The following is a 25,482-nucleotide window of genomic DNA, read 5'->3' on the forward strand; positions in this document are numbered from 1 at the left end:
TTCACTAGCCTCTTCTTCAAACAAACAAGAGCTTCAAGCTTTCAATTGCTGCCCCCTTTCCCCCACCGCCCCCCGCCCCATGAAAAGCAAACATTGCTGAGCCACTTCACTGCCTCTGGTAAAAGGGTTTTCTGCAACTCTGGAATTGACATCATTCGGAATATTAAGCAGTCACTGACTTCTGTGTCTGAAATCCTTGGCTATGGAGAACATAACTCTTCTGATGCTATCCGCACGCACAGTTATGCAGAGACGCTGTAGAAGAAGTGTGCTTATCACCCCGCCCCCACCGGAAGATTATCATTTAAGGAAGAAGTGATTTTATGGATGGCGTTTTGCTTTTGATGCTCCTCTTAGTATTTTTCCTCATTAAAGTTCCTATACTTTTATACTGCGTGATTTGTGGTGAAGTCAAATCCAAAGTAATTTTGGTGGCCATAAAACACCCTTCTGTTAAAGCCTCCTTGTTCCTTGCCTGTTTCCTGCTATCAACATAACCATAACACTTATCTAATTCTGGTGTGACAGAACTTAATTACTGTGTGAAACATGAGGGGCAAGCTAGCCAATTTCAGTTGTCTCAACTGTGTTCTAGCACCTGGTCACTTATTGCCAGATACTTGTTTACTTCGAGTTATTGATCAATTTTGAGCCCCGGGCAGCTGCAGCTAATCCTAACGCATATAGTTGGCAGCTGTGAATTTGTGACTTTGCCCTTGGAATACAAAGGCCACCTTTGCCCACACTCATGCCGACTTTAGCTTCTAAAGGGCAAATCTTAGCCTCCATAGGTGACTGTGATTTCACTATCACAGAAGGATGTTTATTTTTTGAATCTTTTATTTTCCTCAACTTGGATTTTTTTTATTTTACTTTTAATTGGCAAATAACAATTGTATATATTTATGGAGTATGATGTGATGTTACAATACATATGCAGATTGTCATAATGATCAGACTAACATATCCACCGCCTCAACTACTTATTGTTTCATTGTAATGAGCACATTTAAAATCCATTCTTTTAACTATCTTGAAATGCACATTATTAGTTGTAGTCATCTTGCCGCATAATAGATTATCAGAACCCATTCCTTTTTTCTAACTGAAAGTCTGTGCCCTTTGACCAACACTTCCCTTTTCCCCATCCACATTCCCACTCCAGCCTCTGGAAATCACTATTCTACACTCTTCTGTGAGTTCAACTGTTTTAGATTCCACATCCAGGTGACACCATGCACGATTTGTTTCTCTGTGCCTGGTTTATTTTCCTTAGCCTAATATGTTCTGGGGGGTGGGGAGCATTGTGGCATGGTGGGTTAAACCGCCGCCTGAAGTGCCATCATTCCACATGGGTGCCGGTTCTAGTCCCAGCTGCTTTACTTCCAATCTAGCTACTTGCTAATGTACCTGGGGAAGCAGTGGAGGATGGCCCAAATGCTTGGGCTCCTGCAACTGCATGGGAGACCCAGAAGAAGCTCCTGGCTCCTGGCTTTGGCCTGGCCCAGATCTAGCCATTGCAGCCTTTTGAGTAGTGAGCCAGCAGATGGAAGACCTCTCTCTCTCTCTCTCTCTCTCTCTCTAACTCTGCCTTTCAAATAAATCTCTTTTAAAAATATGCTCTAGGTCCATCTGTATTGCACCAAATGACAGAATTTCCAGCTCTTTAAATTCTGAATTAGTACCCCATTGTGTATGTACCACGTTTTATAATCCATATGCTTTTAAATTCACCTGTTGATGGGCTTCCATACCTTGGCTGCTGTGAATAATGTTGCAATGAACACGGCAGTCCAAACAACTCTTAGATAGACTGCTTTCAGTCCCTTGAATATATACCCAGAAGTGGAATTATTCAATAATATCATAGTTCTGTTTTTAGCTTTTGAGGAACCTTTTTGAGGAAACCATACTGTTTCCCAAGATGACTGTACCAACAGCATACCAGGGTTCCCTTTCTCTACATCCTTGCCAGTACTTAACTATCTTTCATCCTTTTGATAATAGCCAATCTAGTAGGTATGAGGTGATATCCCATTGTGGTTCTAATTTGCCTTTCTCTGATGATAAGAGATCTGCATTTGTTTTCATACATTTGTTGCCCATTTGTATGTCTTCTTTTGAGAAATATCTACTCAGATCTTTGCCCATTAAATTTTATTTTTATTTTTAAAAAGATTTATTTATTTATTTGAAAGGTAGAGTTACAGAGAGGGAGAGGGAGAGGGAGAGGTATAGAGAAAGACGACTTCCATCTGCTGGTTCACTCCCCAAATTGTTCACTCCCCAGGGCTGGGCCAGACAGAAGTCAACAGACAGAATCTTCATCTGGGTTTCCCACTGCAGGAGTCCAAGCACTTGGGCCATCTTCCACTGCTTTCCCAGGTGCATTAGCAGGAAGCTGGATGGAGGTGGAGCAGCCAGGACTCGAACCAACCCCCATATGGGATGCCAGTGCTGCAGGTGGTGGCTTAACCCACTACACCACAGAGCCAGCCCCTACTCAATTAATTTTTTAAAAGATTTATTTATTTATTTGAAAGTCAGTTACACAGAGAGAAGGAGAGAGAGAGAGAGAGAGAAAGGTCTTCCATCTGCTTGTTCACTCCCCAAATGGCCACAATGGCTGGAGCTGCGCCAATCTGAAGCCAGGAGCCAGGAGCTTCTTCCGGGTCTCCCATGCCGGTACAGGAGCCCAAGGACCTGGGCCATCTTCTACTGCTTTCCCAGGCCATAGCAGAGAACTGGATTGGAAGTGGAGCAGCCAAGACTCAAACTGGTGCCCATAGGGGATGCCAGCACTGCAGGCAGCGGCTTTATCCACTATGCCACAGCACTGGCCCCATCCCCCATTTAATTTTGAAAAAAAAATTTCATTTTATTTGAAAGCCAGAGATACAAAGATAAATAGAGAAACAGATATTTCATCTGCTGGTTCACTCTCTAAATGGCCACAACACCCAAGGTTGGGCCAGGCCAAAGCCAGGAACCTGGAACTCAATCCAGGTCTCCCGCATGGGTGGCAGGGATGTGAACACTTGAGCCATCATCTGCTGCCTTCTATGATGTGCATTAGTAGGAAGATGGATCACAAGCAAAGGAGCTGGAACTTGAAGCAGGCACCCCAATATGTTATGTGGGCATTCCAAGAGGCTGCTTAACTGGTATGCCAAATACCCTCACCCGCTTGCCCCTTGTTCATGGGTTACTTGTTTTCTTATTATTGAATTGTTTGGTTTTCTTGTATATTTTGGACATCAGCCCTTGTCTGAGGTGTGATTTGCAAACATTTTATCCCATTCTGTAGGTTTTCTCTTCACTTTATTAATTGTTTCCTTTGCTGTGCAAAATCTTTTTGATAATGCCATCTTATTTGCTTATTTTTGCTTTAATTGCTTATGGTTTGGGGGTCATATCCAAGAAATATCTGCCCATGTCAGCGTTATGGAGCCTTTCCCCTGTGATTTCTTCTAAGATTTACAGCTTAAGCCCTTACTTGTAAGTCTTTTTTTATATTTTTTTTAGTTTCAAATGTAATAATTTTTAGCATTTTGTCACATTCACTCCATATGTAGATATTATATACATACACACATATACTATTTTTCTTGAAAACTGGGATATTAATATCACAAAGTGAGAGATTCATGACAATGATCATAACATATGGAAAGAAGGTGTATTGTCATGTTTAAATCTTTACCCCATTTTAAGTTTATTCTTGTAGAAGAGTTGAAATAAGGATTCATTTGCATATGGCTATCCAGTTTCCCGAACACCATTTACTGAAGAGACTGTTCCTTTTCCATTGTGTGTTCTTGGCACATTTGTCATAAATCAATTGAGTTTATTTTTGGGCTTTCTATCCTATTCAATTGGTCAGTGTGTCTGTCTTTATGCTAGTATAATGTTTTGATTAACATGGCTTTGTAATATGTGTTTTTAGAGCATTAAGTACTTTTAAATTTCTATTTATTTGAGAGAGAGGGAGAGAGAGAGAGAGAGAGAGAGAGAGAGAGAGAGAGAGAGATTTATTGATTCCATCCACTGGTTCACTCACCAAATACCCACCAGGGCTGGGCCAGGTAGAAGCCAGCTGCCTAGAATTCTACCCATGTCTCCCATACCTGTGGTAGGGACCAAAGTTCTTGGGCCTTCCCAGTCACATTAGCGGGGAGTTGGATCAGAGGCAAAGGAGCCAGAACTTGAACTGGTACTCTAGTATGAGTTACAGGTGTCCCAAGCAGCAGCTTAACCAACTGCACTGCAACCCCCGCACCCATATGAATTTTAAGATTTTTTTACTGGGGCTGGCACTGTGGCACAGCGGGTTAACGCCCTAGCCTGAAGCACTGGCATCCCATATAGACGCTGGTTCTAGTCCCGGCTGCTCCTCTTCTGATCCAGCTCTCTGCTATGGCCTGGGAAAGCAGTACAAGATGGCCCAAGTCCTTGGACCTTTGCACCCACATGGGCGACCCGGAAAAATCTCCTGGCTTTGGATCAGCACAGCTCTGGCCATTGCTGCCATCTGGGGAGTGAACCATCGGATGGAAGAGCTCTCTCTCTCTCTCTCTCTCTCTCTCTCTCTGCCTCTCTTTCTCTCTCTGTGTAACTCTGACTTTCAAATAAATAAATAAATCTTAAAAAAGATTTTTTTTCTATTTCTGTGAAGAATAGTATCAGAGTTTTGATAAGGCTTGCACTGAATTTGTAGATAGCTTTGTGTATATAGACATTTTAATGATTTTTTTTTGACAGGCAGAGTTAGACAGTGAGAAAGAGAGAGAGAGAGAGGTCTTCCTTCCGTTGGTTCACCCCCCAAATGGCTGCCACGGCCGGTGCGCTGAGCCAATCCAAAGCCAGGAGCCAGGTGCCTCCTCCTCCTGGTCTCCCACGTGGTGCAGGGCCCAAGCACTTGGGCCATCCTCCACTGCCTTCCTGGGCCACAGCAGAGAGCTGGACTGGAAGAGGAGCAACCGGGATAGAATCTGGCGCCCCAACCGGGACTGGAACCCCGGGGTGCCAGTGCAGCAGGCGGAAGATTAGACAAGTGAGCTGTGGTGCCAGCCCTTAATGATATTATTTTAACCCAGCATCACAGAATATCTTTTCATTTATTTGTGTCATCTTTAATTTCTTTAATCAATATTTTATAATTTTCAATATAGAGATCTTTTACCACCTTGATTAAATTTAATCCTAAGGGGGGCTGGCACTGTGATATAGTAGGTTACTATACCATATGGTATAGTAGGTTACTCTGCCTGCAGTGCTAGCATCCCCAGTAGGCGCTAGTTCGAGTCCCAGCTGGTCCACTTCTGCTCCAGCTCTCTGCTATGTCCTAGGAAAGCAGTGGAAGATGTCCTAAGTGCTTGAGCCCCTGCACCTGCCTGGGAGACCTGGGAGAATCTCCTGGCTCCTGGCTTCGGTTTGGCCCAGCTCTGGCCATTGCAGCCATTTGGGAAGTGAACCAGTGGATGGAAGACCTTTCTCTCTGTATCTCCCTCTCTCTGTAACTCGACCTCTCAAATAAATAAATAAAACTTACCCCTAAGTATTTATTGCTATTATAAATAGGATGATTTTCTTAATATCTTTTTTTTTGGTAAGGTTACAAGTAGAGCTCGATTTTTTCATCAATTTTCATGTTAATGTGATGTGCAAAGAAAACAGATTCGTGTAGTTCACAGATACAATTCTAAGAATATAATGATACCTTTCTCTCTCTTCCTTTTTTTCTTTCTTTTTATTAATATTTTTAAAGGAACATGTTTCTTTTACTTTTTAAAAAAGGTTTATTTATTTATTTGAAAGGCAGAGGCAGAGAGAGGGAGAGAGAGAGAGAGAGAGAGAGAGAGATGTCTTCCCTCTGCTGGTTCACTCCCCATATGGTCACAATGGCCAGAGCTGAGCCAATGTGAAGCCAGGAGCCAGGAGCTTCCTCCAGGTCTCCCATGGGGGTGCCAGAGCCCAAGGACTTGGACCATCTTGTACTGCTTTCCCAGGCCATAGCAGAGAGCTGGATCAGAAGTAGACTAGCTGGTACTCGAACTGGCACCCATATGGGGTGCTTGCACTGCAGGTGGCAGCTCCACCCACTATGCCACAGCACTGGCCACATTTTTATTAATATTTGAGATAACATATTTTTAACTTACATTATAGTCAAAGGCTTAATGCTCCACTACATGAGGAGTTCAAATAAAAAGTAAGAAGACCACAGTTTAGCAGAAATATAGGCAAGGACTATAAATAATAATCAAATGAAAAGATGTCCATTTCACTCACATACAGTAAATATTAGTGTTTATAAACATGAGTGATATTTGTAAGCTGATATTTTTATCCTGGGCCTTTTATTCAATTTATCAGTTCTAATTGTTTGTTTGTGGAGTCCTTAGGGTTTTTTATATATAAAATCATGTTATCAGTGAAGAGACAATTTTCCTTCTTCCTTTCCTATTTGGGTGCCTTTTATTTCTTTTTCTTGCCTAATTGCTCTGGCTAGGACTTCTAATGCTGTGTTGAATAGAGGTGGTACAAGTCGCATTCTTGTCTTGTTCCCACTGAGTCTGGCATTCCCTGTGGGCTTGTCATATACAGCCTTCATCATGCTGAGGAAGATTCCTTCCATACCTAACTTATGAAGTTTTTATCATGATAAGATGTTGAATTTTGTTCAATTTTCCCATCAGTTAAGGTATTTTTATCCTTCGTTGTTTTAATAGGTGCTCACATTTATTGATTTGCATTTGTTAAGCCATCCTTGCTTCCCAAGGGTGTATTTCATTTGATCATTCTGAATGAAGGAATATTTATTCTTTTTTAAAAATGATTTATTTATTTGAAAGGCAGAGTTACAGAGAGAAAGGGAGAGACAGGAAGAGAGAGAGATCTTCCATTCGCTGGTTCACATCCCAAATGACCACAACAGTCAGGGCTGGGCCAGGCAGAAGCCAGGAGCCAGGAGCTTCATCTGGGTCCCCAACGTGGGTGCAGGGGCCCAAGTACATGGGCCATCTTCCACTGCCTTCCCAGGAGCATTAGCAGAGAGCTGGATTGGAAGTGGAGCAACCTGGACTTGAACGAGTCCCCATATGGGATGCCGGCCCTGCAGGTACTTTTCAGAAGTCCCAGCCTTACTAGGGATTATCATATTAGATCTTACTGAAAAGCAATCCCATTCTGGTTGTAGGTGCAAAAAATTTACTGCCTATGTGCATTTTTTAGAATTGACATGCTCCCTAATTTACTAAGCCTATCTTATCCATGCCTTCCATATCCACTCCCTTCTATGGCTATTCTGTCATTTGTCCTGGGCAGTGGTAAAGAATTATAGACATTTGTTTCAGGTATATAGTCATGAGCTGCTTAATAATATTTTAATGGTGATGGACCACATATATGATAGTGGTCTCATAAAAAATAAAGGAGCTGAGGGGGCTAGCACTGTGGCATAGTGGGTAAAGCTGCCACCTGCTGTGCCGGCATCCCATGTGGGCACCAGTTCGAGTCTCAGGCTGCCCTCTTCTGATCCAGCTCTCTGCTATGGTCTGGGAAAGCAGTAGAAGATGGCCCAAGTGCTTGGGCCCCTGCACCCAGGTGGGAGACCCAGAGGAAACTCTTGGCTCCTGGCTTCAGATTGGTGCAGTTCCAGCCGTTGAACCATCGGATGGAAGGTCTCTCTCTCTCTCTCTCTCTCTCTCTCTCTCTCTTTCTGTGTCTACCTCTGCTTCTCTGTAACTCTATCAAATAAAATAATTCTTCAAAAAAAAATAAAGGAGTTGAAAAATCCCTATCACCTAGTGGATGCATAGCTGAGTAAGAAATAAGAGAAAATGAAGCTACAGGAGGAGAAAAAGAAGAGGCTCTGAATAAATTCACGGTGAAGGGTTTAGCAGAAGCTTTTGGAGACTTCAACAAGCTCCTTAAAAAGTTTGAAAATATGGGCCCCAACGCTGAGAGGTTTCAGTTCACAGAGCGGAATGTCCGTCACATACAAGCAAAAGTGGAATGTTGCTGCATACGAGCAAACTATGATGAAAAAAAGATGCAAACCAAGCCAATGACCATGGACCTATTTCTAAGAATAGTGACACCTTCTCAAGGAGAGCCTCGGACAGGTCCTTCAGGAGGCAGAAGGCGTTGTTATCACCTGAGAAGGCAGCTCCGTGCAGTACATATTACGTCCCCTCAACACCTTCTGGAGGGACAAAAGATGTGGAAGTGAAAGACAGTGATATTGATAAACTTGACCCTGTGTAGGCCTAGGCTCTCATAGGTATTCATGTCACGGGTTTTAAGCAATTTTTTTTAAAGATTTTATTTATTTATTTGAGAGGTAGAGTTACAGACAGGTAGAGACAGAGAGAGAGAGAGAGGTCTTCGGTCCGCTGGTTCATTTCCCAGATGACCGCAATGGCCAGAGATGAGCCGATCTGAAGCCAGGAGCCAGGAGCTTCTTCCAGGTCTCCCATCCGGGTACAGGGGCCCAAGTCTTTGGGCCATCTTCTACTGCTTTCCCAGGCCATGAAGAGAGCTGGATTGGAAGAGGAGCAGCCGGGACTAGAACCAGCGCCCACATGGGATGCTGGCACTTCAGGCCAGGGCATTAACCCACTGCGCCACAGGCCAGCCCCTTACCATTTTTTTAAATTACAAAATAAATCAATAAATACAGAAAGAAGCTTATATAATAAAGGATATAAAGAAAAAAATATTTTTGTGCAGCTGTACCATGTGGGTTCTTAAGGTAAATGTTACTGAAAAAGACTAAGAAAGTTAAAAAGCAAAATGTTTACGAAGAACAAAGTGACAATAAGCTATGGAAAATGTATTATTGTAGAAAGAATTTGGTATAAGTGTACTACATCCTAAATATCCAGTGTTTATAAAGTCTAGGCCTCCACATTCACTCAGCACTCACTGACTCACCCAGCGCCACCTCCAGCCCTGCCAGCTCCATTCAGGGTGAGTGCCCTGCATAGGGGAACCACGTATTACCTTTTATATATATTTTACAGTACTTTTTCTATGTTTAGAAACACCAACACTTACCATTGTATTAGACTTGCCTACAGCATTCAGCACAGTACCATGCTGTATAGGATTGTGGCTCAGGAGCAAATAGGCTATGACGTACAGCCTAGGTGGATGGCAGATTATACCATCTAGGTCTGTATAAGTACATTCCATGGTATTCGCAAAACAATGAAATCACCTAACAATGCATTTCTCAGAACATTAAAGTGATACATTACTATATGCTGGCTTGTTCGGTTTCAAACAGAATATGAAGTAGTTCAAATATATCTATTCCTTTTTTTTATTAGAAGTATCCCTGTTTTGTAGTTGAGAAAGACGAAATAGAGACTTCCTCAGTATCACATATGAGCAAAGTTAAAAATAAGAACAGAGACTGCAATGGAGGAGTTCTGTGGATCTAATCTACAGAGTGGCATATCAGATTTAATAAATGGATTGGAAATAATCTTTTTTAAAAAGATTTATTTATTTATTTATTTATTTGAAAGGCAGAGTTACAGAGAGGCAGAGGCAGAGAGAGAGAGAGGTCTTCCATCTGATGGTTCACTCCTCAGTTGGCCACAACGGCTGGAGCTGCGCCAATCTGATGCCAGGAGCCAGGAGCTTCTTCCATGTCTCCCACGTGGGTGCAGGGGCCCAAGGACTTGGGCCATCTTCTACTGCTCTCCCAGGCCATAGCAGAGAGCTGGATCGGAAGAGGAGCAGCCTGAGACTCGAACTGGTGCCCACATGGGATGCCAGCACTGCAGGTGACGGCTTTACCCACTATACCACAGCGCCGGCTCCTGGAAATAATTTTAATTTAAATATGTAGTCACAATTGTAAGGCACAAATCATTTAAAAACATTTTCCTTAAGTAATTGTTTTGTCTTTTAATAAAGTATGTGTAAGTCTGGATGTGACCACAGATTTAATTCCTTTAGAATCTTCATCTTGCTGGAAACCCAAAAATAAAATGTAGAAGACTACGTGAGACCAGATGAGTTTCTCAAACAGGTTGGCCTGATAACACAGCAGAGGGTACAAACCACTCATCCATAATTCTTTCCAGCACTCACCTGCCCAACTTCCCTTCCCCCTTGCAGTCCATTCCTGCCCCTAGCTTGGGGCCCTTCCCCTCTCTTAATGGCTCTTTAGGAATCCCTGAGCCTCTTAACCACCTCCCTAAATTCAAGCTAGTTAGTCTGTACCCACAGTGGTAATCTGGCAGATACTATGTAGTTTTCTGCTGTGTCCCCCAACACCAATTCCTTTCTGCAGCAGTTTTCAACAGTGGGCATAAGGCACCCTTTACAACATATTCAGAAACTCCTCTCCATACACACATGTGGGCAATCACGTAAACTGAGTATGTAGACATTTATACATGATTATGAAACACTTGACTGGATATCCTCTCATAATCTCTGTTACCTAGAATTTATTTAAGATTTACTTATTTATTTGAAAGCCAGAGTTACAGAGAGAGAAGGAGACACACATACACCTACACACACACACAGAGAGAGAGAGACAGAGACAGAGACAGAGACAGAGAGATCTTCCATCTGCTGGTTCACTCCCCAAATAGCCCCAACTGCAGGAACTGGGCTGATCCGAAGTCAGGATCCAGGAGCTTCTTCCAGGTCTCCCACACGGGTGCAGGGGCCCAAGGACTTGGGTCACCTTTCATTGCTATCCCAGGCCATTATCATGGAACTGGATTGGAAGTGGAGTAGCTGGGTCTTGAACCAGTGACCACATGGGATGCTGAGCTACAGTCCTTGGCTTTACCTACTAGGCCACAACACTGGCCCCTATTACCTAGAATTTCTAGGGCTGCTCAGCAGGTCATAAGAAAACCTAGCCAAGGAGGGCCGGCACTGTGGCACAGAGGGTTAAAGCCCTGGCCTGAAGCACCAGCATCCCATATGGGTGCCGGTTCTAGTCCCAGCTCCTCTTCTGATCCAGCTCTCTGCTGTAGCTTGGGAAAGCAGTAGAAGATGGCCCAAGTCCTTGGGCCCCTGCACCTGTGTGGGACGACCTGGAGGAGGCTCCTGGCTCCTGGCTTCGGATCCACACAGCTCTGGCCATTGCGGCCATCTAGGGAGTGAACCAACGGTTGGAAGACCTCTCTCTCTCTGTCTCTGTCTCTCTCTGTAACTCTGTCTTCCAAATAAATAAAATAATTCTTTTAAAAAAAAAACTAGTCAAGAGGTTCTTAGAGTGCTGAAATGTGTTACTGGGTGTGGCTTAAAGCCAACATTCTTTGCACCCTGTATTAAATCTATATATGTGGATAAATAATACAGCAGAAGTAAAATGGCATGGTATTTGGGAACATATTTACCCCCACGTGAGTTCTAACTGTGCCACTTCCTAGCAAGATGCTTTACCTTTCCAGTTAATTTTCCTCACCTGAACAAGCCATCATGAGAATCCAGTGATATTATCGAATGCATGAAAAGCAACACACATAGTAGGCTATAAATCTAAGTTTCCTTCTCACCTCTGCTTTTGCAAGTAGTGTTCCATAGCGTGGCAAATGGTGTGATAAGAAGAGTGTCATTTTTCACTTAGGTGTGGGATCAGATTCCAGTTCTGTCATTTTGTTATGATGGGTGGCCTCAACAAGTCACTTCACTGGATCCTCAACTTCTTTTGTAACAGGTAGCATATAATACTTACAGGTATAAGGTACCTAGCCCATAGTAGGCTCTCAGTGGTAGCTATTGATACTATTAATAGATGTGAAAAGACTATTAGTTTTATATAAGCATACCTATTGCCTGTAAAGACCCTCTTTGAAGTTCTGTCTTTTCTTTCAGTGCATGAAAACTTTATTGTTTAAAACAACCTGTTTTCCAGGGCGGTGTAGTGGCATAGTGGGTAAAGCCACCACCTGCAGAGCTGGCATCCCATATTGGCCCTGGTTTGTATCCCAGCTGCACCATTTCCAATCTAGCTCTCTGCTAATGGCCTTGGACAGGCAGCAGAGGATGGCCCAAGTGGTTGGGCCCCTGCACCCATGTGGGCCATCCAGTGGAAGCTCCTGGCTCCTGGCTTCCACCTGACTCAGTCCCTGCTGTTGCGGCCATCTGGAGAATGAACTGACAGATGGAAAAATCTCTCTGTGTGTGTCTCTCCCTCTCTGTCTATAACTCTGACTTTTCAATAAATGAATAAATCTTAAGAAGAAATAAAATAACCTGTTTTCTAACAGTTGTATAGCAACTCGAGTTGACTGGGGTTTATCTGCAAATGCAGAGGAGGGTATTCGGAACTCTGCTGCGGCATCATATTCTGTCATTTTGTTTTCTTTGGCTGCTCCCTGTCTTGACACCCCCAGCATTTTATTCTTGCTCGTCATAGAGCAACTGCCTAGAATGGAGATGTGTTGCCATTCCTTCTCCACACACTCTCTACACTTATGTGGTTGAGCAGTGCGGCCACAGCATCACTGGGATGCCAGGGCACTAGTTGTCCCAGGCTGTGCTTTTTCATTTGTATGTTGGTAAGAAGCCAGATGTGATGTTTCATTTTTTTCAGACATATGAAAGGCCAAACACTATCTTCCATCTCTGTGCTTCCGTGGAAACTCAGAGTCATGGGAAACTTAATCGGCCGCAGTGGTGCCCCACTGTTGCTCCTGCAGGATGCTGCTCTGTTTATCGGTTCATCATGAGATAGTGCACTGCTCAGAGCTGCTTTCAGTTTGGTATTGCTGATACACATATTTGGCAGGGTTAGCCTTTGTTGAAAGGATTTGAGGAATTCAAAAAGGCTCCTGGCCCAAATATATCTCCCTCAAATGGTCACAGTGCCTGAAATGCATGCAAGAAACATTTCACTTGAGTTTTCTTTCTTTGTCACAAGGAAATGTTTAAATGGGAATGCCACTCCCCAGAGGGAAGATAATGAATCAGTATCAGTTAAGGGTTAAAGCCAGAGCTGCATTGGAATCCTGCTTCTGTTCCTAGCTGTGAGCTTGGGCAGCTTGCTAATTCTGAGCTAGTTCTCTCTTCTGTAAAGTAATAGGTGGTTGTGGGGATTAAACGAGATTGTGCATGTAAAGCACATAGTAAATGCTTAATGAACTTTAGATGCGATAAGCCTTATGGAGAATAGAACTCTGACAAAATATATTTAGGATTAGGAGACTTATTTGTCAGGAATCAGGTGAAGTCTGGTCCAAGGGAGGTTCTCAGAGCCAATGCCTTGGTGGAGTGATGATATGGCCAGGGAGTAGCATGGAAACTCTCTGAGGGCCTGGGGTTGGAAGAAATGGGTGGTAGGAAAAGGAAGGACTAAAGCAAAGTCAAACTATAATTACATGAACATTCCTGTAAGGTAGGAAGTGAACTCTGACATTGGGAGTGTTCAAGCAAAGGCTAAGTGCTGGCTACCTGTGAGAAATACTCTAGTCTACCCCAGGGTTTCTCAAACTTCTACAGGTGTGTGCGGCACCTGCGGGTCTTGTTCAAGTTGCAGGGTAGCATTCAGTCGTTCTGGGGTGGGGCCCTTGATTCTGCATTTCTAACCAGCTCCCTGAGGACGCTGATGCTCCTGATCAACAGTCCTCCCTTTTAGTAGCAAGCCTCGGTGGCACTTTTAAGATAGCTCACGATGAGATAGAGGATATTGCTGGGAGAAGCCAGAGAGTTACCCAGGAAGTCTCCATAGAGTGGAAGGACTCAGATACAGTCTTGATCTACAAGCTGGTTCTTCGTTTTGTAAAGCTTTGAGATTTGATGGGGAGTATAACTACAGACTGGGCGCCTGGGGACTGACTCACGCTTAACCAAATTCACAAGAGACCAATATATAAGCCAGAATGCCAGTTGATTAATTTATAATGAGAGGTATGACTTCCAAGCAGACCAGATACTAGGGTTTGCTGTTCAGTGCATTATCTCCCTGTAGGCTTATTTGCATGAGGAGCTGAATGATAATAAGAAGGTTGCTTGGTGAGGATTGACTCGGGGCAAGGGTAGTTCATAAGATGATTTTAATGGCTCACATCCCCAAGCTCTGCTAGTCTGCTACCTCCATTCCACAAGTAGGCTAGATCTCCAGAACAGTTCTGGGGATGCCAGCCTTTGCACTGGTCTCTCTGCCACCAGTCTTGCCCTCATGCAATGCAGATGATCTTTTTAAGCCCACATCTGATTACCTCATTCATTTGCTCCACTGACTGACTCCAATATAATTCATAATTTTACAAAAAGGTTAAAATATACAGAAAAGCTGAGAGAGCACCCCTACAGCCACCACCACCACCTAGATTCAACAATAGTTACCATTTGCCATATTTGCTTCATGTACGTGTGTATGCCTATGTATTGAGTACACACTCTATCATCGTTTGCTAAAGTCTTCATGTTCTGGCACAACCTAGTTGACTAGCTGCACTTTCCTTGGCTCCCCCTTTGCAACTTGCATCCCAGCCATACCTAACTACTGAATGTTAGTTCCCTGATGGTCCCCTGGTGTACTCATATGGTACACTATTGGCTACACCTGAATATCCTTACTCACTTTGTTTCAGTAATTCTCCTTGTTCCTAATTTGGCCACACCCATGTTGCCATAGCATCCTATGCTTTTCTCGGTCAGAACATTGATTTCACTGCACTATTATTGCTGTTTACCTTTCTGACTGTCCCACTAGATGTGAGCTCATGTGAGAGCAGGGACTGTTTCTTTTGTGTCTATGTACCTGGGCGGCTCCAGTGCCTCGCACTTAGTAGATGTTCAATTATCAGCAAATCCAAGTGCCTACTGCACAGTTCTCCTTGGCTACATCATAGGTACCTCGACATTAACTTGTCTAAAGTCAACTTATCTCTAGTTTGAAATCCTCCTCTTGTATTCCCTGATTAAATGTCATCCTGTCTTCCAGCCAAAAGCCTCAAAGCAATCCCTAACTCCTCCCTCTTTTATCCCCCAAACCAAGTCCTATAGATTCTACCTCCAAAATATATTCCATTCTCGGGGCTGGCATTGTGGCATGGTGGGTAAAGACACTACATGCAACATTGTCATCACATTTGGGTGCCAGTTCGAGCCCTAGCTGCTCCTTTCTCCATCTAACTCCCTGCTCATGTGCCTGGGGAAGCAGTGGAGGATGGCCCAAGTGTTTGGGCCCCTGCACCCGTGTGGGAGACCTGGATGAAGTTCCTGGCTCCTGACTTCAACCTGGCCCAACCCCGGCCCTTGCGGCCATCTGGGGAGTGAATCAGTGGATGGAAGACAGACCTCTCTCTCTGTAACTCTGACTTTCAAATAAATAAGTAAATCTTATATATATATATATATATATATATATATGCATATATCCAAATAAATAAGTAAATATATACATATACATTCTCTCCACTACTTGTGTAGCCCAGGATACCTTCGCCTCTCACCCGAACGCTGCTGACAAGCTTCTACCTGGGTTCCCAGCTGCAACTCTTGTCCTCTCCAACCTATTATCTACAGAGAAGCCATAATGATCTCTTAAAATACAGATAAGACTATATTGCTCCACATTTCAACCTAGACTATGTTACTCTTTGGTTTTGGATACAGTTCAAACATCCCAGCTTTACTCAAAGGACTCTCAAGAACCAGCTCCCATGTTCCTCACCAACTGTATCTCTTAACTACCCTCCCTCTAATACTTGAGGTTCCAAACATTCTGCACTTACAGAACTGGTAGGAATTGTAGTTTCCCAACATCATTTTGTGTTTCCTATCTCAGTGCCTTTCATTGTGTTTTTAAGGATTTATTTATTTGGAAGGCAGAGTTACAGAGAGAGAAGGAAGGAGGAAGAGGAGAGAGAGAGAGAGAGAGAGATCCTCTTCGATCCTTGTGCTGTTTTCTGCCTAGAAAGCCTAACCCTACCAAAGTCAGCACAGGTGGAACCTCCTCTGGGAAGCTTTCCCTTTCTTCCCAGTTTGGGTTAGGTGCCTGTTTTCTACTCCTTCTTCACTTCCCTTCACTCACCTCTATTGTAGCCTTTATACTACATAAAATATTGTAAAATAATCATTTTACTTGTCTTTCCCACCAAAGTTAATTTATGAGTTTTTAAAAACAGAGCTAATGTTTTGATTTTACCCCATGTTATGCTTAGGCCAAAACATGTAGTAGATGTGTGATAAATATTTGCTTATGAAAATAATGGATAAATATTAATAAATGTCTCCAAACTTCAGTTATGTATATAACTGATGCAATTCTTTCTTTTGAACACATTGTTTCTTTAAAGTACAATGTAGTTAACTTCCATTCAAGTAATGTTGATTAAAGTTTGAATGTTTTTCACCAACAAATTTCTACAGTTTCTGGAATTGTAGCATTTCTTAGGAATGCTTGGTGCTACCCATTTCTTTGCCCCTAGATACTTTTAATCTCAGATATTATCATCAGCATTATTTTTTTAAAGATTTATTTATTTATTTGAAAGTCAGAGTTACACAGAGAGAGGAGAAGCAGAGAGAGAGAGAGAGATCTTCCATCTGATGGTTCACTCCCCAGTTGGCCACAATGGCCGGAGCTGTGCTGATCCGAAGCCAGGAGCCAGGAGCTTCTTCCGGGTCTCCCATGTGGGTGCAGGGGCCCAAAAACTTGGGCCTTCTTGGGCCATCTTCTACTGCTTTCCCAGGCCATAGCAGAGAGCTGGATCGGAAGTGGAGCAGCCGGACCTCGAACCGGCGCCCATATGGGATGCCGGTGCTTCAGGCCAGGGCGTTAACCTGCTTGACCACAGCGCCCGGCCCCATCATCAGCATTATTTGGATGTACCATGTTATAGGCCCCATATGCCCTCTTGACCTCTAAAGTCCCTTTCAATACCTCAGATTCATATTTCACAATTACCCATTTATTTGTACTCTAAGTACTATTTGGTATATGGTGTTAATATTCCCTCTAGGTTTCTCTCAAATCATAAGAGTAGCAAGTGCAAGTTGTTCCATGTTTAATCTTTGGGAATTATGTTGATTAACTAAATGTTAAGAAAGGGATTGAAGGGAGAGACTGGGAATTTTTTAAGATTTTTTAAAAAATTTTTTTATTCTCTTTTCATTTTATTTTTTTTTAACTTTTATTTAATGAATATAAATTTCCAATGTACAGCTTATGGATTACAATGGTTTCCCCCTCCCATAACTTCCCTCCCACCCGCAACCCTCCCCTCTCCTGCTCCCTCTCCCCTTCCATTCACATCAAGATTCATTTTCAATTCTCTTTGTATACAGAAGATCAATTTAGTATATATTAAGTAAAGATTTCAATAATTTGCACCCACATAGAAACACAAAGTGAAACATACTGTTTGAGTACTAGTTATAGCATTAAATCACAATGTACAGCACATTAAGGACAGAGATCCCACATGAGGAGCAAGTGCACAGTGACTCCTGTTGTTGACCCAACAAATTGACGCTCTAGTTTATGGCGCCAGTAACCACCCTAGGCTCTCGTCATGAATTGCCAAGGCTATGGAAGCCTTCCAAGTTCGCCAAGTTTATTTTTATTTATTTGAAAGGCACAGTTACAGCAAGAGAGATTGAGAGAGAGAGAGAGAGAGAGAGAGATTGATTTTCCATCCACTGGTTCAGTCCTCATATGGCTGCAAAAGCCGGGTCTGGGCCAGGCCAAAGCCAGGAGCAGGAGCTTCTTCCGGGTCTACTTCATGGGTGCAGGGGCCCAAGCACTTGGGCCATCTTCCACTGCTTTCTCAGGTCACAAGCAGAGAGCTGGATCCGAATTGAAGTAGTCGGGACTCAAACTGGTGCCTATATGCCATATGGGATGTCAGTGTTGCAGGCAGCAGCTTTATCTTCTACACCACAATGCTGGCCCCAAGACTGGGAACTTTACAATTGTTGGGCTGGATAAAAGTGGGTTATATTTGTTTGAACTTAAAATGTAGTCAAGAGTGAATCTCTTCAATATAATTTTCTCGGATGAGTAAAATCCTCCAAGTAGCAACGTTAAGGTTATTTTAGAATTATTATATTCCTGAACCTTTTTACTACTAATGATAATGGTATTTATTTTAAAAACATTTGTTACACTCTGCTAAACACTGTTGTAACTGCTTTGCATATGTGAGCTCATTTGTTCATCTGAGCACCTCTTTGAGGTCGGTACCCTCACTTTGCAGATAATGAGGAAAGAGAGGCACAGAGAAGTAAGTTCTCCAAGGTCAAACTTTATTCATAATTGGCAGACCCGGGCGTATTAAGTCCATGCACATTTATTGAGCATCTCATAAATGTACCAGTTGACAAGCGAGACGAAAAGTGTACACTTCCGTAAGGATAAGTCAGAATGCAATAGTGCCGTGAGTAAATCGCCTGGGTGAGTCCGGCTCCTTCCAGGTAGTGGGAAATAGAGAAAGATTATGTAGTTAAGGTCATGCGTGGCGCAGGCACATCTGTTTGGGTAAACCTGGTTTGTAGAAGGTGAAGTAAAAAAAGGGATGGTTTTGAGGCGTGTGAAACAGTAATTATTTGGTGGGGACTAGGCTTACTTTTAGAAGAGGCAAACCAGTGCAGTATATTTAGCCTGAGGTTAAGGGTAGGAAGGAAATGTATACACATGTATGACGCTCGTAGGGACCAGGAGAGAAGAAAGGTGCCATTCAGAGCCAGTGGAAAAGGGTCACAAGGCGCTCTTCCTGCCCCTTCCCTAACGATCAGCAAACAGCCTGCCCCCAGCACCACCCACCTACCCACATTCTCCTGACTAGGGCTTGGACTCTTCGCCTCTGCGCTTTTTCGAAGTACTTTCACATTCTGGCACTGTCCGCCGGACACGTCCTTTAGGCAAACGTTACAGAGGGGACGGTGTGTTCGTGCCATTCCAACCGGCCTCCACTCCTACCAGGAAGCGTGTGCGTTCGCGGCGGATCCTAGCGTTCCTCGCCCGGACGTTTTGCAAAACACGACGCGACACACCTGGCCACCCGACCTCAGCTCCTGCTGTAATGCCTTCCCATCCTGTTACCCTTTTAAGAGGCGGATCCCGCAGTGTCCTTTCCTCCCTCCCAGCCACCTCTACCCCCAGTCGGCTGGGCGGAGCTTCACGCCGAAGCCCCAGAACCGACGCGGCCCTTCAGTAGCGGAGAGGACCGGAGCGCCCAGCGGCTGCGGCTGCGGCAACCTCCCGGCTGACGCTGCGTGCTCCGGGGCTCCGGCCGAGCTCGCCGCGCCCCCGGATCTCTCCGCCCCTTCCCCACCTGGCACACACCTGCTCCAGGCCCGGGTCTTGCCAAGCGCCCGCACGGTGCGTGCCAGGGGCCCTAGGGAAACGGGGATCGCGCGCGCGCCATGGGGCCGCCGTCTGGAGCCGGGGTCTCCTGCCGCGGGGGCTGCGGCTCTTCCCGATTCCTGGCGTGGTGCTTCTTGCTGGCACTGAGCCCGCATGCCCCCGGCTCCCGAGGGGCCGAAGCAGTGTGGACCGCGTACCTCAACGTGTCCTGGCGGGTTCCGCAACCCGGAGTGAACCGCACGGTGTGGGAGCTGAGCGAGGAGGGCGTGTATGGCCAGGACTCGCCACTGGAGCCTGTGGCTGGGGTCCTCGTGCCTCCCGACGGGCCCGGGGCTCTCAACGCCTGTAACCCGCACACGAATTTCACGGTACCCACGGTTTGGGGAAGCACCATGCAAGTCTCTTGGTTGGCCCTCATCCAACGCGGCGGGGGCTGCACCTTCGCAGACAAAATCCATCTGGCTTACGAGAGAGGGGCGTCCGGAGCCGTCATCTTTAACTTCCCGGGGACCCGCAATGAGGTCATCCCCATGTCTCACCCGGGTGAGTGCAGCTACTAAATTGCACCCCTCTAAACCTCTGCCATGGTCAGTTTCTCTGATTTTCCTCCGCGCCTCCTCCCTCTATCCGGAGGAAATGGGTGGCTTCTCTGCCCCCACTTAGTGGGGCAGGGTCCTCCCCCAGGTTCTTCAGACGTGGGGGTTGGGCAGGAAAAAAATCTATTAGAATTTGCCTCTCTGATGGAAAACGGGTAGGCAAGCCGGGTGAGGAGGCTGGCCATTCAAGGGCTATTTGGGCTTTTGGTGCGCCCCCTTTCCTGGTGTTCCCCAAGGGTGCCTTGCCTCCGAGGAAGTGGTGGTGGGCCCTGACTTTTAAATAAGTCGGGAGCGGATCTCCTGGGAATTCCTTCCCTACTCTTTGCTGTGTGGCAAGCTCAGGTCGGCAGTAGCTTTCCCCTCCTCTCTCCTGTTTTTCTCTCCCTGTTTCCTGGGTATCAGGTACAAGATTGTGTTTCTGTGCTCTGTTAACCTCATTGCAATTTGGATAGAAACTTTGCGAAGCTCTTGGGTTCTTTTCTGCCCGGTGGTCTCAGGTCCCAAGTGGTTGTTGGGTTCAGTGCTTTTGTTTTCCTCCGAAAATTCGGATTGAGGTTATTGAGTTCCCAAACAGGCGATTACGTTATTGAGAAAGAAGAGGTTTTTGCACGAGGCTAGCAAAGGCCTAGACTTGGGAAAAACTAGTCCAGGGAGTTCTGAAATTTGTGGAACTGGTGTAGGTTGCTCTTTTCTCCCTCTCCTCCCCCTCCCCGCCAGCTATCCTTCCAGAATCCCATTTGTGATTAGGTATCTATCTGTGCCATCTCTATGTAGTGATCTTAGGCCCCAAAGAAAGAGTTTGGGCGGGAGGGGGAGGAAAAGGAAGAGACATGTGCAATAGCAGTGTGTCATAATTGTTAAGAGCCAGGCCTCAAGTCAGACCTTGACTCAAATTTCTGCTCCATTTTGTGTTAGTACTGTGACCTTGGCAACTTATTTGAAGTCTTTGAGGCCGAATTTCCTCATCAGCCCAACAGGAATGAACAGTGAGAGAGAACTTATTTCACAGATTGGCCCCCAAGGCTAGTATGCAATAGTCTAGGACAGTTGGAGAGTAAATATGTTACCTGCTTTCAACTCTCAGTAAGAGTAAACTGGTATGGATTAACCTCTGAGGAGACAGGTCTGCTTATTTACCTGCTAGAGGCTGTGTGTTTTTCTTCAAACAGTGTGACTGGTCCTGCCTGGAACACACTTGTATTGAGTGGCTTGGTAGCATCATGGAAAAGGCACTGAACTGGAACTCCGAGCACTTGAGTTCTTTTAGCCTCTGCTTGGCTTCTATCAGCTTCGTGACCTTGTCCAAGTTACCTGTCAAATGGTAGAATAGCGGTAGGGGATGGATGCCAAGCTGGCAGAATGTGTGGAGGCCAAAGTGAAGTAGATGAACTCTAGCATCCTTTTCCAGCTCTAAAATCTTGTGATTCTTAGCTTGTATATTGATAATGCATTGATTAGAATGAAATGCCTTTCTTAAAGGCTCATAAAATGAGGAATTAAAGGCTTACTCAATGTTAAAGTCTTGCCAGTTTAGTTGGCTATCTACATGCCAGGGTTTGACCGTCTTCTTCAAATGAGATTCATTTGCATGAGTGATTTGTAGTGAGAAGAGTATTCTTTAATTAGAGAGTTCCTATTTGGACGATTTTCCTTGCGCTTCTGTTAAGGATATTATCTGATCATTTTAGGAGACAATCAGATTAACTTTCCCTGCACTTCTGCTATGTGCCGAGTGCTCTCCATGTCTCATACTTTAGTGAGAGGCCCTGTGGTATGCTAGGAAAACAACAGGGATTGGAGTCCTGATTGGAGGTCAGATTTTGTATTTATCACACAATAGGCTTGTGTCCTTGGCAGATTACTTAATTTTACTGAGTCTTGCTTTCCCTGTCTGTAAGACAAGGATAGTATTTCCACTACTATGATTAGTAAGGAGAATATATGTAAACCACCTAGCAGATAAGAAAGTCAATGAATGTTAGTTAATATAATAGGTTAATGCTAATGGGGTGTGAACAATTATTATACAAATGTATGATAATGCAACTGTCAATTTGAAAACATGAATACACTGAGAATCTAATTATGGCTCTGTGTTTCAGGATACCATGTAGGTATAAAACCCTAAATACTGAGCACTTAATTAAACTACAGTCAGAATTTTAAAAACTTATTATTATCTGAGATGGTGGCAATAGCCATTAAGCTGTCTAGCCAAAAGTGCTAGCAAATCACTTGAGGTATAGAATCACATTTTTCCTGGAGTAATTATTTTTCAACACGGGGAGGAAAAATCACTTTGCATTTCATCCACTTGTGTTCTTGAATATTTCTTTGCAAAATGCGGTCCTATTTGCTTTACTCGTTTGGGAAAGGAAGCCCAGGACTTCATTTTAATCTCTGGTCAAAAACCAATTTATCTTGGATCACATTGGCACAGAGGTAGGACTGAGGTTCTTTAAGTGTTGATTAACTCCTTATGGATTGGCATGAATTACCTAGAGGCCACCACCTGTGGAAAAGCCACGTGTCCAAAATCGCTCTTCACTTACTCACAGGGGCTTGCACTAGAACTGTTTGTCCTTTGTTCGATTTTGTGCTGAGCGTCCACACTCTCGCCTATCACAGTCCTGTGCCTGAGAAGACACATTTCTTTCAAGTCATAGAACTAGCCAGCTTTAGAATGGTGGCTTTAAAGTTTTTTTTCTGTAGAGAAAAATTCCACTGTGATAGGGCAGGCAGTGAGGGAAAGGGGACTGTTTTTATGCTGACCAAGGTTTCACAAAAGGTCCTTGGAGCCTAGCATCAAAGCACACAGTTTATTTCTGTATGTACTTTTGGTTGTAAAGTAGCCAGACATCCGAATTCACCCAGATAAAGAATTGCCAGTGATAGATACTTACAGCTTCACTTGCAATCTCTGGAAGTCCATATTTCTACCCAACTGATCCAGAAACAGAAAATTAGGAGGACGTTTTGATTTCAAAGTCTCATTACGATTCAGATTCCTTAAACTATGAAAATCAGATAAGAATCAGCCCAAACTCAGAGTGAGTGCTAAAGCCATCTGAAATGTAGCTTGTCACGATGAGACACGTTAAACATTTCTCACTATTGCACAACTAACTGTTCTGCTTTCTCCCAGCAGATGGGCCTGAGCCTTGCCTGCTGTCTAATTGAGTACAGCCTAGGGGTTGAAGTGGTGTGTGTACTTGCTTGTCCAATTTTCCCTGAGTCAGCATGTGCAGACATGAATTGATTGAAAGATCTGTGTAGAGCTACAACCTTCACAATCCATGAGACATTTAGAAGAACTTGAAACATGCGCAAGTGAGTGGAAGGAGAAGCATTATTGCTGAGGGTTGAGAATGAACCTCAGGAGTTGACATTGAAGTCTCCAGTGGGATATGGATTCATATATGAGGGCACTTCCAAAAAAGTTTGTGGAAAAAACTAGAATTCAAAAACAAATTGATTTTGGTGCAAAAAATTTTGAAATGCGTATCTAATTTCTTTTCATAATATACATTTCAGTAAACTTGTTGAAACCCCCTCATAAGTAACAGTGGGTTGTGTTCATTGTTGAAAGAATACAGATTAGTTAAGAGCACATCAGTTGGCTCTCTGCCACTTAGTATTTCTCAAATGTTAAGCCAGATGTTTTATGTCTCTGAATCTCAGTTTTCTCCTGTGTAAAATGGGTATGATAATCAACTTGCCTCCTAAAATTGCTGGGATTAACTGAGATAATGCAGAGCTGTTTTTAATAGATTGAAAGGTTCAAAAGTGGCTGAGAAGGGACCAGGCGGCAATTTACGATTCCTGAATCCATCGCCAGATGTGTTCTTCTTGAAGAATTATACTGGCTCCATTATCATCTGACACTTGTGCCTTGCACCCCAGATCTGCAGTATTCAATTTATGTCTCCAGTTAAAATTGAACAATTTGGTGAGTGAGTGTAGAATTTCATAACATAAAATAAAAAGCCCTTTTTTAGAAAAAATAGAAAAGGAGATATAGCATGGACAGCAAACTGGTGCCCCATCCCTTTTTAAAGATTTATTTATTTATTTGAGAGGCAGAGTTACAGACTAAGGGAGAGACAGAGAAAAAAGATCTTCCATTCACTTGTTCACTCCCCAAATGGCTGCAACAGCCAGAGCTGAGCTGATCCAAAGCCAGGAGCCAAAAGCGTCTTCTGGATTTCCCACACAGGTCCAGGGCCCCAAGGACTTGGGCCATCCTCCACTGTTTTCCCAGGTGCATTAGCAGGGAGCTGGATCGGAAGTGGAGCAGTCAGGACACAAACCAGCACCCATATGGCATGCCGGTTTTTTCTCCCTTTTTAATTTTTTAAAGGTTTATTTATTTATTTGAAAGGCAGAGTTACAGAGAGGCAGAGGCAGAGAGAGAGGTCTTCCATCTGCTGGTTCACTCCCCAGATGGCCGCAACAGCCGGAGCTGCATAAGTCTGAAGCCAGGAGCCAGGAGCCTCCTCTGGGTTTCCCAAGTGGGTGCAGGGACCCAAGGACTTGGGCCATCCTCCACTGCTTTCCCAGGCCACAGCAGGGAGCTGGATGGGAAGTGGAACAACTGGGACTCAAACTGGCACCCATATGGAATGTCAGCACTGTAGGCAGCGGCTTTACCCAGTGCGCCACAGCGCCGGCCCCTTCCCCCCTTTTTAAAAAAAGATTTAATTTTATTTGAAAGGCAGAGTTACACACACACACACACACAGAGAGAGAGAGAGAGAGAGCGCGCGCGAGCAGGAGCCAGGAACTGCATCCCAGTCTCCCATGTGGGTGCAGCGGCCCAAGTACTTGAGTCATCTTCCACTGCTTTCCCTGGCACATTAGCAGGGAGTCGGATCAAAAGTGGGGTAGCCGGGACACAAACCAGCACTCTAATATGGGACTCAAAGCCCTGCTCCAATATGGGACTTGAACAGTCCTCTAATATGGGATGCTGACATCACAAGTGGTTTAACCCATTGTGCCACAACCCTGGCCCCTTGTATGTATGTATGTATTTTGCCTTGAGTTTCCTTCTTTAAATAGTATTTTTATTTGTTTTTTAAATTTTTTTAATTTATTTTTTAAGGAATACAAATTTCAAAAGTACAGCTTTAGGAATATAGTTATTCTTCCCACCATACGCACTCTCCCTCCCATACTCCCACCCCTCCACCTCCTCCCCCTTCTCCCCTTGCATTTAAAAAAAAAAACAATTTCATTTATTTGAAAGGCAGAGTGACATAGAGAGAGGGAAAGAGAAAGATTTTCCATCCTTGTTTCACGCCCCAAAATGGCGGCCAAATGACTTCAAGAGTTAGGTTTGAACCAGGCAAAAATAAAGAGCCCTGAATTCCATCCAGGTCTCTCACATGGGTAGCAGGAGTCCAAACACTCATGCCATTTTCTGCTGCCTTCCTGGGTGCATTAACAGAAAGTTGGATCTGAGGTGGAGCCCGGGACTTGAACCAGCTGCCTCCAATATGGATTCCAACGTTGCAAGCAGCGGCTTAATCTGCTGCGCCACAACGCTGGCTCCAAGAGAGTCTCTTCCCTGTGTCTAGAAGAACTTCT

General features: G+C 44.2%; 1 protein-coding gene across 1 annotated transcript in view; it reads left to right on the forward strand.

The window, feature by feature from the left end:
* The first annotated feature begins 19,142 nt into the window (after positions 1 to 19,142).
* RNF128 (ring finger protein 128) overlaps positions 19,143 to 25,482 on the forward strand; it is a 61,701-nt gene continuing 55,361 nt past the window's right edge. The window contains exon 1 of the mRNA XM_062183876.1: positions 19,143 to 19,840. Within this exon, the coding sequence (XP_062039860.1) occupies positions 19,357 to 19,840 (484 nt within the window). The 5' untranslated portion in view covers positions 19,143 to 19,356. The remainder of the gene's footprint in view (positions 19,841 to 25,482) is intronic.

Source organism: Lepus europaeus, chromosome X (assembly GCF_033115175.1).
Source record: "Lepus europaeus isolate LE1 chromosome X, mLepTim1.pri, whole genome shotgun sequence".
Lineage (NCBI taxonomy): Eukaryota > Metazoa > Chordata > Mammalia > Lagomorpha > Leporidae > Lepus > Lepus europaeus.